At 50.6% G+C, this 18,250-nt stretch overlaps 2 protein-coding genes across 4 annotated transcripts in view; one reads left to right on the top strand and one right to left on the bottom strand.

The window, feature by feature from the left end:
- LOC144162848 (uncharacterized) overlaps positions 1-18,250 on the bottom strand; it is a 369,290-nt gene that overhangs the window by 199,152 nt on the left and 151,888 nt on the right. The gene's annotated exons all lie outside the window — the stretch shown is intronic.
- On the top strand, positions 11,712-17,079 carry LOC144162032 (uncharacterized). The gene is made up of 2 exons (XM_077692551.1): positions 11,712-11,777; positions 14,044-17,079. The coding sequence occupies exon 2, from the start codon at positions 14,236-14,238 to the stop codon at positions 16,288-16,290; it is 2,055 nt and encodes a 684-aa protein (XP_077548677.1). The 5' UTR covers positions 11,712-11,777; positions 14,044-14,235; the 3' UTR covers positions 16,291-17,079.

Below are 18,250 nucleotides of genomic sequence, written 5' to 3'. Positions count from 1 at the left end.
TTGTCTGTATAGCCGCTCTCTTCATCCTTCATCTTGCTGCTTGCGCTGTAAGCAATAGTTCAATAGAGTACCAACTCGCCCCAACTCTTACGTTAATCAACTATCTTATCGCTTGCCCGTGTTTGCCCCAATGAGTTGCATTTGCCTTTAAAAAAAAACGGCAAGTTCTTTTTTTTTTTTTTTTTTTTTTTTTTACATATGCAATGCCATTCATTGTAGCGTTTTCCTGGGGAGAAAAATCAACGTAATGTTTGGACTGGAAGTGACTAAGCTGTATTGGTTATTAGTGCTCTGAATATGCTGTACTGAAAAGTAGCCGCACATTCTTCGCCCATTGAAAGCTTTCATTTGCATCTGAACCGCGGCGGCGGCGTTTAGGGCTGTTTAGAGGGTTTTCTTTTTTCATTCTTTTTTTTTTTTTCCTCCTTCCTCGTCTCCCGTTGGTCCCCCTCCATCTCGGGGAGCGCGCTCGCCCGCGTATTTTCTCTGCTCGCCTGTCTTTGCGCAGCTTGCGGACACGTATATATAAAGTCGTCGTACTTGCTGAAATGACGCTTATAATACGCACAAAAATTATAATAATCGCGACACGATGGCCGAAAAACTGGCCAATGACGACCGGTTTTAGGTACGGACCGGAAACCGGGCCCCTGTCTAAAAAACATGTCTGGCCTGTCAAAAACCGAGCAGGTGGCAACCCTGTGCCTGAATCGTGAACAGCCGTAATTCCCAGCACATCATGGAGGAAAGAAAAGGTGACGTCACATTTGTGAAGCCGAGTCCCGCCATGACTTGAACCCACGGAGCCCAGCACTCTATCCCATCATCCTTTGCTGTCTCCGGTTTGATATGACTAACATGGCGTCGTAACGTAATTATAGTAACGTTGGCCCTGCCCTCCCGCTTCGAAGCGAAAACAGGTTCGTCGCTAATTCCTCGGTGCGATGTCATCTTCTAAGCTGTTGATTTCGTCTTCAATTTGCCCATTCTAACCCTCACCCAAAGTTTCAATCGAAAAACGGCCTTCGTTTTTGAGATAGGACAATTTTTCAGCTCTTAAGCCTGGCAAAGTAGCGTTTGTCGTCGTCATAGTAACAGGCTCGCGCGATGGCGAACGCAGACGCCTCCGACGGCAGAGTTTTCAAACTGGCCTAATCTAAAAACGTTTGTCGTAGCGACTGCGCTGGTTTGCAAGCATAGCGAAGCAGCCACATACCCAGCGCCTTAAAGGGACACTGAAGTGATATGTAAACATTGCGGGATTACTAGCGCAAATTGTAGTCCGGAGTCCCCAGGCCATGTTTCGACCACTCTAGGCGCGTTTACGCGATTTTATTTAGTAGAAAAACTAATTCGAAAATGCTGTCCTCCTCTCTTTACGCTCGCCCATTTTCTGTGGCGTTTTCGTGTGACGTCAGGAGGGGATGAGCTGGCAATTGGCTGCGCCACGGCTGCGCTACTGCACGGCTCCCCGGCCGACAGAGTCATTCGGCCCAGCGTTTCGTCCGCCGGCCGCCGGCAGGTCGTCGCAATCAAGGAGGTTAAAAAAAAATTGCTTGGTCGGAATTCGTTCGCTTAGTTGAAACGAAGCCAGGACACGTTTGTGAATGGAAGAATGTGCCTTTCTTTACTTGGTTTGTTTGTACACTGTATCTAGCTCCAAGTCAAGTTCGCTTCACACAAGTGCTGCACAAGCGCACATGCGACGCTTCGCTGACTGGTACGCCAGTAGGAAAATATAAGGTCTCTTGAAGGCGGGAGAAGAGTCAGCGAAGTCAAAATAGGTACTAAGGAAATAAAATCAACTGATATTTTTACCGTACAGCGTAAAACTAGGGCGCGGGAAGCACTTTTTTGCGCTGGGCGAACAAGCACAGCGGTCAGCAGCACTACTACGCATCTGCGAACGCTTTTCCGTCTACGAAATGCAATTGCTAGACGTGAGCTACTGTGGAAACTCGGGCGACGCTTACTGCACGATCGCAGTACAACAAATAGTCACCTAAGCTGCTTGAAATGCCAAAACTAAATAAAAGTGTAAACCGGTTGTACAATATATACCCTATATTAGCAAGCCCTTCGCGTTCCGCTCCGTGGCTCAGTAGTCTGGGGCGCTGGGTATGCCACCGCAAATGTTTTGCAAGTCACGAGTTCGAATCCCCGCGGGTACGTGTTTTTTTTTTTTTTTTTTTTTTTGTAAGTTAACTTTTTTGTTTTCCGCCGATGTTTTCTATATTGAGTTCACCTTTTTTTGGGCCGCAACGTTCATGGCTACACGAACTAGTTCACAAAACGCGCGCAGGCTGGCACATGCATGGCGCGCTAGCGAGTTCTCGTTGGCGTGCTGTTGCCATAAGCACCGACTGCTTGCAGGCAGTGGGCACAGGCCAGAATGAACAGACCCTTGGCCTGGTGCGAACACGCTTTTTACGATACAGGCATGAGGGAGGCAAGCTCCAATTATGGGGGAAAAGCGCATGACATTTGGGCGTCTACGGGTACGCGGAGGGCGTTCATGCACTGCGTAGGTTTCGGCTAGTGAATGCTACGATTCCAAGCCGTCCTAGGAGGCTTATCTTTATGCATTTTTACAGCTGACAACATGGCAGAAGCGCGGTACGATGATTACTGAGTCATTGAGAATGCCCATCCAACAACGCCACCGGTTGTGTTTTACAGAACCGAAACCGAAACCGAAACTTGTTTGGTTGCTCACCTTGGGCATCGTCCAATCACGGTGCCCGCTCCTCCTAACGTCACAGCTTTAGTTGGTGCGGCCGCCGCAAACCGCGCATGGTAGTTTTTCTTCTTTCGCGCTTTGTAAAATAATTACCGATTTGTCAATCGTAAAAACGATGAAAAGTGTGCTAATTTGAGCCAGTCTACACAGTGCAAGCAAAAACGGGAGCTTGACAAATTCACTTCAGTGTCCCTTTAAAAATTTGTCCGTTCTATTCGCCCAAATTTGGCCGCCGCAGTGGTAAACAAGTAAGCAACATTGTCCATAGGCTCAAGAAAAATCACGTGACTTTCTCCACACTTTTCGCAATGCATTGGGGCCTCTCCTGAGTATTCTTTCCTCCATGCAGCACATTATTCTAGTCTGAAAGCCTACCCGTGCTGATTTCGCGCGAAATTCGTGAAGCATCCCGTATTTCCCGGTATATAACTCGCTTGCGCAATGATTGATGCGCAGCACGAGGGGGCGCCACAGGTATGCGTCGTACGACCTGTACGTCTAGTACGGCCCGGCGTTAGGCCTAACGTCGTCAAACCGGTACCCAAAAAATACTGTTCCTCAATCTCATTGCAATTCAGTCGCTCTTTCGGGTTTTGGGCATTCCCCCTCTGCACCGCGCGCTTTGTGGAGAAGAAGAAGAAGCTTGGGCTTAGTCATCGTACTGCGCTGTCCTGATAGTTTGGCGAAGGGGTGGTCGCTATTCCTGGTTCTGTTGCGCTACATAGCGGTTCGCTTCTTAGCAAATCTCGCCAGTCGTGTACGGCCCTTGGTACGACATCCGAGTCCCGACGGCAGGCGGTGTGCTCGGAAAGCGCGCTGAGTTTCGTCGCCTGCTTGCGTCCATATATCAAGCCTGCGCGCTTGGTTTCTTCCTTGTTCGTTTGCTTTCTTGCTCTAGCCTTGCCTGGCCACTCGCTTGCCCTGTTGGCTCCGTGCTTTTTTGAGCGCAAAAGCTACATAGAGTCTTCGGCCAGAAGGAGTTCCAGCTAGCGTGTGTGGCGTGACGCCGTTCTGTTGAGGAGATGGTTGTGTCGCCTGCGCTGTGGAAAACTTCGAACTGCCTGAATGTTGGTATAATACAGTGATTCGGCTTAACCGTGCTTCGCTAACCGCGAGTCGCGTTATTGTTATAGCGAGCGGGTGCGGGTTTAGTGATACGGTATATCGCTGCAGCTGTGGACGGAAACGTCGACACGTGGTGCGTAGGTCAGACCACGGCGCAGCTAAACCGCTCTTGTAATTCTGCAGGAAGTTCAGACGCCGTGTACCCAGAAGACGTGTTAAGCGTCGCGAAAGGAATGGACGTATTTTCGCTCACTTGTACGTATAATGGGGCATATTTATCGCAATGTAACGAGCGTGCGAGTCACTGTACCAAAGTTAACGTCGCAAGGTTACCGGCTATTCCATATTTCCCGCTGGATAATAGAGTCGGAGCTCGGCGGTTCCCGGGCTCTCGGAACTTGTTCAGCGCAAGCTATGGCAAATCCCCCTGAGAGGCGTGAATTCTTCGAAGCATTTGACAAACAGCAACCAGGAGGACTATTGCTGTCACCACTACCGACCATGCGGTGTGGTCGCCGTTATTATCTTTATCGACGCGATCATCATCACTACATTGGTCGCGTGCGTCACGCGTCTCGTGCGTCGAACAAGGGCCCAGGCTTGGTAAGTGCGCAACGTCGCTAAAGCTCTTCCTGGTTCCTTAATTAAGCGGGTTAGGGCGATCCACTGCGCATGGAACGCACACTTCATGTGCAGAGGACCGCCCTCAACCGGGCTCGGACACACGAGTCGAGTGTCTGAGACCTGTGGTAATTGCGACCGCCCTTGTTACCTCAAGGGCTGACACAGGCCGAGATAGTGGGAAGATCGGTACCTCTGACATTCTCGCCGGTCGACAGCTGCGAGATTAGTGATCGCTATCTGAAGAATTTTAAGTGCGGGAAGCTCGGTACAAGAAATTTAAGTGCGGGAAACTTGCAGTGCAAAAAATTTAAGTGAGGGAAGCTTGCAGTACAAGAAATTTAAGGGCGGGACAAGAAATTTAAGTGCGGGAAGCTCAGTATAAGAAATTTAAATGCGGCAATCAGTACAAGAAATTTAAGTGCGACAATCTTGCGCAGTACAAGAAATTTAAGTGCGGGAAGCTTGCAGTACAAGCGTGAATTGCGAATGCAGCGCTGAAAAGGAAAGCGGGCATTGCGAGTGCCTTGTACAGCAAGCAACCTGGGCGCCAATCGTCGTACGGTAATCAACCAGCGCAAAAAATAAGAAACGGCGATGGAAGGACATTGTGCTTCTTTCTTGCCGTGTGAAACTGTTTTCCGTGCCGTTTCTTCACCATTATCTCTAGACAACCAGGCTGGGGCCTTACATTAGTGACAGTGGAAGTAGGGCTAAGATGCTACGCCTCTTGTTTGACTAGACGGCCGAAGGGCGCCAGCCATAAGCGAATAAGGTTCCTCTGGAGTGGACGTCATTTCCAGGAGAACAAATCCGGATGTTGGTATTTATTATTAAGGGCGCTGTAAAGGTTTAACACCGATAGGGCCTCCGGTCGTGCACATATACAGTGTAAATAAAGCCGGATGTTGGTATTAAGGGCGCTGTAAAGGTTTAGCACCTATAGGGCCTCCGGTCGTGGCATATATACAGTGCAAAATTTACGATAGGCATTAGAACTAATCGGTGAGTTCTAATATGCTTATGATGGCCAGCGCAAACGAAACACCAGATGATAATAGTAAGTGATAACACGGGGTCTGTCTGGAAGTTCATTTGGAAACACACAGGTTATTTAGGCGCAAAGAACAAAGACGATAGGGAAACACGTGTGTGAGCCAGTCGTCAATTGCATTGCCATGCGTAAAATTCCTTCCTGGACAGCTCGTAAAGGGAGTACTCTAGATAAGTTTTGGGGCTTGGTTGATAACTGCCTTCTTCTTGATAAACTTTCAGTTCGGTTACCATAGACAGTGCCTGCGTCGTCGCTACTCTCCTCGTTTCTGGTTCCGTTTGCTCTGGCCTTCATGGACATAAAGGGGCACACTAGGAGTATTCTGAACGTATATAAAGACCTTTGTCACGAAGGAGACAAGAACATGGCATGGATACTCTCCATGCGCTTAGCTAGGCTCTGTAGTCTAGTTAATACGCATGCTACATCTCAGTGAAAAAATTTATCTTTAGGTGCATTCATCCGCATGTTCGTACGTCCTGGGAGTCTTTTCATGATGATCCATTATGTGTGGGATTACAATCACCCAGCTCGCCATTGTCCGTCATTAAGTAGAGGGTAGTTGTCCCTCCTCTCATCATAGACAGGTATCCGTCAATCGGCGGGGCACCAAGGAAAGAACAGCTCAGCGGGATGAGGAGGAGCGGAACCATTGGTCTCTACTGTTTGCCAGCCCGGAATAGTTCAGAGCTGTTTGTGGGCAGTCCAAATGAAACACGAAGCTGCCCTGGTGCCGTTCTGAGCAGCGCAAAATGACGCATAGAGAAGACCTCGTGGTCCCCTCTCCTCCAGAGTAAACATGGCGTATCCTTCTCTGCGCATGGACATGCGCAGGAAGAGAAAGTGGCACGTGTGCGTACGCATATGTATGACCTTTCGTTGTACTTTATGTTCTTACATATCCATCCAAATGGGAAACAACCCTGATTTTGCTACAGCTGCTTCCAGGGCCGTAGTCAGAAATTTTTTTCGGAGGGGGTTATGGGATTTGGGAAGGGGATAGTCTTGCCAAAAGCAACAGTAAGTATTGCTAACGCGCTGCCTGGAAAAGATTTCGGGAGGGGTTCGAACCCCCAAACCCCCCCTCTGGCTACGGCCCTGGCTGCTTCTCTAGCCGGCCTACACGATAAATCAATCAGAAAAAAAATCCCTGGCCATCTCCGCTAACGTGAAACGTGGGGAGGGGCGAAGCATGCAGTGTATAAGTGTATCCTTGGCGCCTTGACATTTTTGCGAACGGAGATGAAACCGTTGTGGGGGTAGAGGTATACAGCTTTGCTGTAAAGCCTCTTTGCTGTAAAAGCCGCTGAAGAGCTTCGTGCGCAGCTCTCTAGCGCGAGGCGTAAACAAGTGCCCCGGTGTTTTTATAGTACGCGTTACGCTCTAGCGCAAGGCTTTAAACGAGTTTCCCGGTGTTTTAGTACCGTGACTACATGAAACGACGATTACGACGACGACGACAGGGGACGCCAACAGCCCCAGCCCCTAAAGGACTTCGTCCCTAAAACCCGTTCCCGTTTAAAATAAGTCCATACCAACATCGTAATGCATGCAATGAACAGCGGACGCAAGTGAAAATTTCGTACGGGGTCGAGAGCGTGCGCAGCACGCAGAAAGGTTTTTGTAATGCGCAAGGATTCCCAAGCGTGAACTGCACAACGCGTTTTTGCACAGCGCGCCAAAGCGGCGGTGCGTTTTTCTGACGCCCGCGCGAGCGATTCCGATGCGGCGGCGGTTTTTGAAGAGAACGACGCACACGCCCTTGTGAGGGTACTGGATACTTGTGTCAATTGGCGGTGAGCGCGACCACGGGCGGCGCTGCGGAGCGCGCCTCCGTGACGTCGGCTTAGGGATTCTCGCATTTGTCGTCTGCTTCACTCGGGCTCGCTCTCTATGCTGTTTCTTTGCGCGCGGTTGAGATTTTGTGCTTGTTCGCAGTAGATCTCGCGAGTGCGCAACTTTTTTTTCGTAACAAAAGATTTAAAACAGCGTAAACTAGCTCAAGGCGTGATTTTAAGTATAGTTTTTGATACCGCTCCAGAAAAAAACATTGCCGGCGTCGCCCATGCATTGCTGCGAAGCTGGTCCTGTGCGGAGCGCGAAGAGTCGGAGCTAGGCGTCAGCCTCTGTGTTCAGCAGTCTTTCGAACAAAGGTAACAGCCGCAGGCTGACAACCGACGACAGCGAAAATGGAAGACCAAAACAAATTCCAGGCCTTCGGGGCTGTCGGCTTTGGCAGAAGGCATTACGATTCCAGCTAATCGTATGTAAGGTAAAACAGATTTGGCAATCTTGCCTAACACTCGAAACTATTGTATCAAGTCACTTTACGTTGTCACGGCATGAAAGTGTGCCGACATGCACTATGGGGCGCAAATAATGTAGGTTGATTTCCAAATAACCTGCTGTGTGTATAGGCGCGTGCTGGTTTTATACCAGGCTTCTAACCAGTATGCAGGCTTATTGAGCAAAACGAGTAACCTGTAAGGCAAACATACAGTAAGGCTATGTTTGTTCAGATTTGGAGGGATATTTCGGTAATTTACCACAGCCATATCATCCCAATATTCAGATAGGCGTTATGGAGGACCAGGAGGAGGAGAAAACTTTAATAGTAAAATCGAGCTGGTTAGTGGGCAGGCTCCTCAGTCCAAGACGAGAGAGTAAGATTCATTCTTCAATTCACCGAACGTCATCCCGAGTAGGCCAGGATTTGTTCTTTGCGACTAAATGGGTTGGAAAACAATAAAGAGCTGTCTGGACATATTCATTGGTTTCGAATTGTGTTATACTGAAAATTGGCATGTATACTATTTATTGCGTTAGTTAGCAAGTATATCAAGTTTTCAACACCGTAATCATGTCATAACTTTTCGGGTTGAGATCGAGTTCGTTACGATATCGATGGTTCGATAGAAATTAGGTGCACAAAAGCCGCCTTCGAGTACTGTGGACAACGTTATCTGCGCCGCAGCACAGATCTTATTACATTGGATATTCACCCGAACTTTGCGAGCCTCGCAAACATCCCCAAACCTCCTAGGACGTTTAGGACGGTGCAGAAAAATGAATGCGTTGGGCACAGAAAAAAATAAATAAAAAACCGTTCATCTAACAACAACGAAATAAAAACACCCGTTTTATTTCCTGCTGTGCGACCCGCTGCTTGATGCGTAGCATCAGACTCTTGAGTCTTCATAAGAGCATCTCAGAAATAGTTAAGGGGAGCATACGCATTTTGAATACTTATCGAGGAGCTCTGAGCGCTGAAACTCGCAAATACGCTAGATAGGACGAGGGCGTGTTACACACGATTGTCTGAACGATGCTCTCTGAAAGTCGTTCTCTCTCTCCTCGTGTGTTGTAAAATTGTGCGGGACAAAGCTTGAAATTATTCAGAGCCGTCAGAATCTGATTGAAAACACGCTTTTTAAAGCACCAAAGCATCAAAGCGGGCGATTTCTAGCAGAGGCACTGCTGCCAGTCAGAACCGGACGACCGCGGCGCGGGTGTAGCAGCGGGGCGAGTGTAGCAGACGACAGCGGAGCGGGTCCCTAAGCTGACGTCAGATCCAGGGGGCGCCACTCAAACATCTCACCGCCAATAGGGAGAAGAGCACCGGTGGCGGCGGTTTCAAAGCGTTCGGAACAGCCGGCTGGGCCGCCGAGAGATATTCAGGCGTATATATACCCCCGCGGTAGACATTTGGTGGCCGAATTTAACAGCGGCGCTGCTGTAGGTCGAGCATTTTCGTGATTCTGCTGAATGTCGTGCGTCACGCAGGGGTGAAGTGATTTGGTGGAAGAAAGGAAAGGAAAGTGCACTGGGGATATTATTGAGCTCAGTAGGGAGCTCATAGGAGCAGGTTCCGCGGACCCACCGACAGAGGGCGGAGTGGTCTCGCAGAGGCGGGTTCTTCTCCCTCGCGCCGCTGTCGACGTTTAGCTGCCGATTCCGCTTTGCACGAACCGTATAATTTGCATGGCGACGGCGCTGCCCTTTAACGTTCGAGCGAACACAAGAGAACCACTACAGATTTCGCACTGTGTGGAATCGGGTTTAATTTTTGTAAAGTATGAACCGCAGGGGGCGTTTTTTGCGCGCGAAAACGCGCCTCGCATGCCACAGACGCGCTGACACAGCCGCGGATGCCACCCGCACGGTGCGCGCGGCGCGCTGCAGGTGGCGGCAACGTGGCGTCCGCACTGGCCGTGAAGAGGTGCTTATAACCGCTTTCATAACCGCTTTCTAAAATGCGACTCCAGGCTCAACGTTTCTAGTGCGGGAAAGGAGCTGATAATGTAGGCGAAAACTGCATTACAAAACGTCATCTGCGCCGCTTATGAAAGCGGCCATCACATATCTGCCGCTGGTGTAAGCCTAAACGTCTCTAGGTGGGCCAGCCGGCTGCCCTGAGCGCATCAAAACGCCCGCCATGAGACGCGCGTTGTCAAGCTCGTCTCACTACCGCGCGCGTCACGCGTCATGTGTTGCGTGTCACGCTCATGTGTCTCGCCTCCAGTGCGGAATCGTCGACGCTGGCGTGCAAAGAGCGTGCGCGCAACGCCCACGCGCACGAACCGCGTGCAAAACGCGCCATTTGGTTCACGCTTATTTCGCGTCGCTCTCCGCACGTGTCCTTCGCGTCAAGGGCCAGACACATGCCCGGCGAGCGACGCGTTCCCGCGTGCGTTTTCCCCCTCTTTCAAACCGGTCCTGTAGCCTTCATGCGTGCTCCTGGCCGCCGCCAAACCGGTTTCCAGAGTGCGAATACGCGGGCGGATACGCGTCCCTCTCCGCTCATGTCTCCCGCTTCAGGTTTGAACACATGGGCGGAAAAGCACTCGTTCCCGCACGCGTCTCCGCGCCGAAAACCGGTTCGGCAGCCGGGTGACCCGCCGCGTCGCCTTCCCACGCGCATCCAACCTGCTAGATATTTTGACGTGCCGCTTCGGAAACCGGATTGCTCGGACGGACATGCAGCCCCCGGTGCGGAATCGTCGACGCTGGTGTGCAAAGATCGTGCGCGCAACGCCCACGAGCACGAACCGCGTGCAAAAACGCGCCGTGTGGTTCACGCTTAAACGGCGCGGATAATTTTTAGTGCAAGTTTCACCCACACTATCAGATCTTTTCCCGCATCTGTAACTTAATTTACGCTTTTTCCGCCATGAGTTCTATTTTGGTGAGCGGTAACAAACTGATTGATGACTGATTGTGGGGTTTAACGCGCCGACGCAACGCAGGCGATGAGGCGCGCCGTAGTGGAGGGCTCCGGATTAATTTTGACCACCTGGGGATCTTTAACGTGCGCCGAAATCTCGTACACACGGGCGTTTTTGCTTTTCGCCAGCGGTAACAAACTGCCGCTGGAGCACCTGCGCCCCTTGAGCCGAGATGCCTTCCGGCTTCCAAACTTGGGGTTGCTTGCGGCATCCGGGTGTCTTCCGGCATCCAAACCGGTTGCGGAAGCCGGAGACGCGTGAGCGGACGCGTGTTTTTCCGCTAGTGCGTTTGCCGACAGGACTGGTTGGTTGAAACGCGTACCAGCGATAGCGAGCGCTCGGGTGCGGAACGTACCCAAGCGCAAAGAATACGGCGGGACGCCATATGCCGATGCTCATCTTCGGGAAGTTGAACTCGCTTCGCAACGTCGAACGAGTTTGCAGCTGCCGCGTAAAATTGCAACACGTAAAAGGTTCAACCTGAAAGCTGAGCGCCAAAGAAAAAAAAAAAGTCTTTTTTTTTTTTCTTTTTTTGCGCTCAGCTTTCTGCTTGCAAGGTCCGCCGGCCATGCATTGCTGATCTACGATGTACAACCACGGACATCAGACGCACATCCGAGGTGCTGTGCAACGTACTCGCACTGTAAGGGGAGCACAGGTCGAACAGCTTTGAGTGACGCCGTTAAAACTAACCCGCAATCGTTTTAACTACAGCACGCGCTACGGTCTGGCGCAGAGTCGGAACTCTCCCTCGCACGTGCTTGCTGATGGCGCCCACCGTGTCAGCGTTGGCGGTGCGCTCCGAACGCGTTCTTTTCTCGCTTTCCACCGCGACGCGCGATGAGTGTCAACAGCGACAGTGCTTTGTTACACTGCGACCGAAACCCACGCTGTTTATTTGCTCGCTTTCTTGCGCATCCACATTTGTCGCGAGCAATTCTGAATTGAAACTCGTCGTCCCAACGCCTCTCGCATTTTTTGTTGGAACGATCGCCATTAGCATCACTTCGCTTCTTCTTCACTTCCTCTGTTTCTCTTTAACTCTGCGTCTGCGCCGCTCGCAGTACCCTACGTGAGTGTTCCACCTTACTGCGTTGTGGTTTTGCGGCTTGCTTGCGCGGCGTCGGCGCTCGCGGTAAGCGTATTCCTGGCAGCCAATCGGGATATAGCAGTATCGCGACCTTCCTCAGTCGTCGAGGGCAGTGCTTGTTAGGGGAAACTAGTACTGCCGATTGTTTTGGGTACGGCGGCGGCAGAGACGCTGGAAGAATTCAATACAGGCAATACAGGCGCTAAAAGTGCATTCTAGCACGATATACGGCCGACCTCCGCGAAGCGAAGTTTAGATGGCGAAGTTTTTCCGGCAGGAGCGAGTGTGACGCGCGTCCCCACGTTTTCGTCGTCATCAACCTTCAAAAAGGGGGCGAACGACGCCATGGTAAAGACTAGTCCTTCTTCCATTGTATAGGAGTGGTTTCATGTTGGCCAACTCAAAAGAAACACGAGACAATAAGGGGAACGACACAGACGCTATGTGCCTTATACAGTTTTCTTCTGCCGTGTTTAGTTTGCGCTGGACCTCATGAGATCATTCCAAATCACCCAAATTGCTGCCTTACCGAAGAATCGTGCACGTGCAAGAGCCAACCGGAAGAAGCGATCCCTGCATGCCCGCTGTCCCTGGCCGTACATCCGGTCGGCGGCAAATTCGAACAGCCGCTTTTTCGAAGCCTGCCGCCGAGCGTCGTTTGCCGCTTGCTCGCCGTTCTTTCGCTGCGAAGAGGTCGGCATTTGTTGGAGGTTGGTCGATGACGTCACCGCTGCTAGGATACATTGCTTGATGGTTTAAGTCTGCAAGGTTCAACTGCTGCGCCCGCTTGATTGTATTCTTACGTGCCCGTACGCCATCATTGGCCTGCCAAGGTTAAAAGGATGCGGCGAGTGGAAGCTCGTCTATAGAAACGAGGTCGTGCATACGAACTCAATTTCAAGCGAAGAAGGCGGTCTGCCTCGCACTAACTGGCGAGTTCGCAAAAACGACCATTTCGAATGTAAAAGCATTCGTTCATTCAGTAGGCCGCAAAGGATTTGAACCACAGACACGGCACATTGAAGGACCACCTAACGCCGTTTTGGCGCTTTTTTTGTCGTAGATACCCTTGCGCCACTAAAACCAACATGCTATTATACTCGGATACAAGTTAAGAACGGCAACGGAAGCCGCCGTGCCTCATCCCCGCAGCCGGCTGTTACTCTGCGCGCCACAAGTAGTGCGTTACTGGAATATTTTGAAAATGGCACGAGCCGTTTCCGTGATTTTTCGGACTTAATATGCTTGTAAAGTACTGCAACGACGGCAAACAAACTACGTGAGAAAAGCAGACAATATCGCGTGTTCATAGCTATCTCTTCTTAAAACGCGCGTGCCCGTTGACATCCGGGTCCGTCGCTTAGGCGGAGTGATACCGTACATGCGCTATTGCCGTTCTTAACTTGTTCCCGAGTATGCTACTAAAGTTCGGCGTCCCACGTAAGCAACAAACGGCACGAGTGACCGACGGAGCAAAGAAAGTCAAATTAAAGTATTCAAGTGGAGAAAAAAATTGCGTGCATCACCCAGGACCTGGGAAATATGAAACGATCAAGCATCCCACACACCACCACAGCTAGTTGACTCTAGCTGAGCGAAAGGTGGGTTCACGGAATGCGTTCTGGCCTTCGACTTGGAAGCGTGTTAGAGGCATGTATTGAGACCTTTCGGGGTAATTTAAGCGTGCTCATTACAGAAGTATAGCGGCAAGGCAAGCAGCAAGATGCGTTCCCTCTAAATTGCCCGCATTCGACAAGCATAGCTGCTTGTCGAGGGAAATGCGGGCAATCCAGTTTTATCCAGTTGTATATGGCAACGGAGAAAGGGAAAGATAGAGAAAGGAATGATGGTGATGATAATAAGAGGACACGTTCGACAACAGGACATTAATAGGAGTTCTCGTAAGTTTCCCCCGTCAAAGCTTTAGGCGACTCGGAGATAGCAACGTGGAGAGTCAATGTAGAAAAACATTTCTACCGATCTGGCTTGCCTGATGTGCAGGGGTTTTGTGCTAAACGCACGTAAATCCCTTAAGCATATTCGCCGCTCAGAATAAACAAAAGCCCGAGAGTGGTTAAATTTTTGCTAGTGAAAAGGCTTAATAAACGGACCTCTGGTTGAACGTAATGGGGTAAAATGAAACTTATTTTGGTGATTTTTTCGCGGACATTGCTTACCGAGAGGCCAGGGTATGATTCCCGACTTTTTTATAAACTGATACACTCCCTTTGCTTCTTTCTTATTTCAGATCAGCTTGTTCTTCAAGCCCGGGCTTCTTTGTCTCAGCGCCGCGATTGCTCAGTCTTCGGGTTACAACTATCGGAACGTCAGTAACGACCCCCTGCACGTCGACAAAAAAGTCTGTCGTCATTCGTGGCGTACGATGAGACCTTTGTTGGTGGCGCGGGAGAAAAACGCATTTAGTTGACCCCAATCAAAAATGTCCGAAGTCACCGAACGCTCAGACACCTTCGCCATGAATGAGAACCCCAGAGGACACGTGTTCACAGAATCGCCTGATTACGAAGACGCCGAAGAGCACGGGAGCGGGCAATCGAGTCTTTACGGATTGGGAGAAGCGTCGAGCTGCCCCCAAGATTTTGAGCAGTTCCCGTACATGCGCCTAAAGCAGCGAATGGAAAGAGTTCCAGATGTCGCGATTCGGCACGTCAAACACCACCACCGATCACCGGCGCTATGGTTTCCCGAAAAGAGCCACGACCTCCACAGGGAGAGGAGTCCCGAAGCTCACGCTCGAACAAACGTTCTCCCAGCCGTCAAATACCGACGCGACGCGCCAGCAGGCGTCATTACGTGCTTCGGCAAGCCTCCGCCCGGCAAGCCTCGGACGCGCCCCCTGGACGATTCCAACAAGTGCTACACGTGCGGTAAGGAGTTCCCCAATATGGCGAAGCTCTACTGGCACCTCCTCATGCACGCCGGCGAGAGATCCAACACGTGCCACCAGTGCGGGAAGGGATTCGCCTCGAAGAAGGCGCGGAAGCGACACATGCTACAGCACGTGCACGAGGACGAGGCGTACGACGGCAAAGTTCGAGGTCCTGTCCATCGGGAGGAAGCTGCTGAGCCTACTGCTTTAGTAGAGTCCCAGACCGAGTGCTCGATCGTATTCGTCGAAGGAGAAAACTTCGAGAAGCACGTGTACTTGGACAACCCCTGGGGATCGGAACCCGGAATTGACGCACCTTCGCGGGAGACGGCCGAGAAAGAGTCGTCCGCGTGCTCACTCAAACTAGAAGGCGACACTGGGAACGCAGCGGGTTCGAGTCCTGGAGAGCGCCCCTCCAAACATCTTCGCACTGTGCGCAGCGACGACCATGCCTACGCGTACTGGTCTCCTGGGCTTGAACGGCAGTACGCGGAGCCGCAGACTGCAGATTTGGACATGGACACGTGCATGCAGTCACCTTCAGATATACTGGGAAACTTTACTGCCTGTTGCGGAGACTATGAAAACGACGAAGTCCAGCTACCATTGTCTTCGCAAGAACACGACCAGGAACAATCGCCGTTTCACAGAAACTCACCGAGTAACGGAGATATCGACGAAGTTTCTCACGCGGACTTGTCTTCTGGAGAGGAACGCCAGGACAACTTACTCGTCGGCGAGGAAGTCGGAGACATGTACTTGGCCTGGCCTTCGCAAGCGGAGGAGCCCTCGGGCTACCTCGCCATTCTTCAAGAACACGAGCTTGCTCAAGAAACCCAGCTCAGTTCTTCTTTTATAGAAGACTTGGAGACGTGTCCATATGGGCAGTGGTGCTCTGGTGAAGGAGGTCCAGATGACGTAGATTCTCATCGTCATAACAATGATCCCACGCTTTTGCATCCCTCACTAAAGAAAGAACCTCGCGATGACTTAGGATTTTACGAACACCAAGATGGAAATACGCGCAAGGTTTTAACATCGAAAAGCGGTGTGGATCAGTATCCTGAACGAAATGGGAATTCGAGCTCTTCCTCGAATAGAGCATCCCGACTAGACTTGGTCGAAGGCACAAGCCTTGATAAAGATTCTCCCTGCCAGAAGCCATTCGGAGGGAAAGTTGAAGACTACAGTCGTGATGACGTTGCTGGTGGTGGCTCCGGTAAGGACGGCGTGCCAGAAGTAAACTCAGAGGCGGAGCACGACGCCTGTCCCGTTTGCGGCCGCATTTTTACCAGCCGGGCTCGCCTTTCGTCGCATGTGCTGCTCCACGGGACGGGAAAGACTCTTCGCTGGCGCCACTGTGCCTCGTCTTTGGCCTCGGAGCATTTGCGAAGCCGTCACATGAGCGCGCACATTCCCGCCAGTGGTCTCAAGCGCGCCGCGTGCAGCAAGAAGTACAAGATTTACGACTCCCTCCGCAGACATATTTCGAGGCACCGATGCCGTGTGTGCCACAAGAGGTTTTCGTTTCGATGTCATGTCCGCAAGCACCTCATGGTTCACACCACATCTGCTGCGAGGGTTTCGCAAATACGGGAAGCCTGAGAGGGGACGTGCGTTTGCATATTGGAGAAAAGCCGTATCAGTGGAGCCTCTGCGGAAAGAACTTTTTGTTGCTAGACTCGCCAGACATCTGTCATCCCGTTAGTGTAGCGCGGAACTGAGAATCCCTTGTGGCCCTTTAGAGGGTTACTTTGCCTTTACCACTAAGGGCAAGGTAGCCAGTGTAAACCAGTGTAACCAGTGTACAGGCAACAACCAGTGCAACCTGTGGTCGATGAGTTTCGCTTGAGGCAGCAGTGAAGGGGGGAGAGCATTGAAGATTTGTACAAATAGTTTTGCCCCTCGGAAAGCACATTCGCCTTACCGTCAAAGGAACGAAGTACCAGTGGAACTTCCCTCAGCGAGTTCCGCGCACCATGAACTCACGCGTTGAAAGAGCGTTGGAGCGTTGTACGAACAAATTTTCTACTCTGTGAAGCCGTGAAAGAACGTGTTGCAGGTGGAGCCATTCGCTAATTGGTGAACATTTCTTTCAGAGCGAGAACACACCGACGCCAATGGAACAGGCGCAACTCGAACGTTCTCGTACAAAATTGCTGTGGAAGAAACTTTGCTGTATTTTTTGTACATAAGACTGTAGTTAAGCCTTGTGCATTTTTAAATTACTGTGACACTGCGGCACTGTTTCGTGTCGAAAGCAAAAGACATTGGACTGTACATAAGAAAATTCTACAAGTGTAACAAGGGACAAACGCGCTCGACAACTCTGCTTCTGGCTGTCTTTTAGCATGGACGTCGAGCTTCCATTCTGAAATAATATTTGTGCTTAGAGGGGCTACAGAAATAAATATATCAGAAGTGTGTGACCATCGTTTCAGTGTCGTACCTTGGGCGCAATCAGGATTTCCAAGCCGTTTAAATATTCACACCGGTAAGTACGCAATAGCCGAACAGCAGCACATCTTGGCCCGCGCCATCCCAGTGCGGCTGGAGATGGCGAGATTTCATGTATGTGGAGTGAAATGACACGGGCTTCTATACGTTTTAAAAATAACAGCTCCAGGTGTGCGTTTTCTTTTTCGCGCTGCCTATTCTGTAGACCAGACCACAGAATAATGTTCAGCTTTCTTCTGTGGTCCAGACACAGGGTTACCTTCCGTTTTTAGCTTTATTTTGGGCTCCCCTTGTGGGCTTCCATGGCGCCGTGGTAGTCTTGGGTTTTGGCGCTCACGCCCTGGGTTCGAGTCTTAGCAGCTATTAAAAGTTTATTTGTGTAAATAAGTGTGGATTGATATCTTTTACGTCGCTTTAGACGAATAATAACTGTATACCGTTGTGCGGTCCACAGGATAAACCTGAACATTACCTTGTGGTTTGGTCTTCTGACTAGTATGCTGCACATTATCCTGTGTTCATGATCATCATCGTCAGCTTATTTAAGTCCACTGGTCCACAAATTGATTGATTGATTGATTGATTGATTGATTGATTGATTGATTGATTGATTGATTGATTGATTGATTGATTGATTGATTGATTGATTGATTGATTGATTGATTGATTGTAGGGGTTAACGCGCCGACGCAACGCAGGTGATGAGGCGCGCCACAGTGGAGGGCCCCAGAATAATTTTGACCATCTGGGGTTCTTTAACGTGCGCCCAAATCTCGTACACACGGGCGTTTTTTGCTTTTCGCCTCCATCAGAAGAGCGGCCGCCACGGCTGGGAATCGAACCCGCGACCTCGTGCTCATCCGCACAGCGCCCTAGCCACTGAGCCACCGTGGCGGGTGGTCCACAAAATAGGCACTGCCTTTTTTTTTTTTTAGAACAGCATTTCCAGCGTATAGTTGCAACGGGGATAATACAAAGTTACAAAGGGTAAAGTGTCACGACTTCTTATCCGGAGCCCGCGGATGCCCCACCAGCGAATAGAGAACATTCGCAACACAAGTTCAAAAGAGAGAGAGAGAGAGAGAGAGAGAGAGAGCTCTTTATTAGA

This window comes from Haemaphysalis longicornis, unplaced genomic scaffold (assembly GCF_048455015.1).
Source record: "Haemaphysalis longicornis isolate Haplotype H1 unplaced genomic scaffold, Haemaphysalis longicornis Haplotype H1 scaffold_12, whole genome shotgun sequence".
Taxonomy (NCBI): domain Eukaryota; kingdom Metazoa; phylum Arthropoda; class Arachnida; order Ixodida; family Ixodidae; genus Haemaphysalis; species Haemaphysalis longicornis.
Note: the sequence above shows the minus strand (reverse complement) of the source record. Positions and strands in the feature narration are given on the sequence as shown.

What these genes read in the sequence shown, in the direction of transcription:
- LOC144162032 (XM_077692551.1), top strand. Translation starts at nt 14,236, where the DNA reads ATGTCCGAAGTCACCGAACGCTCAGACACCTTCGCCATGAATGAGAAC.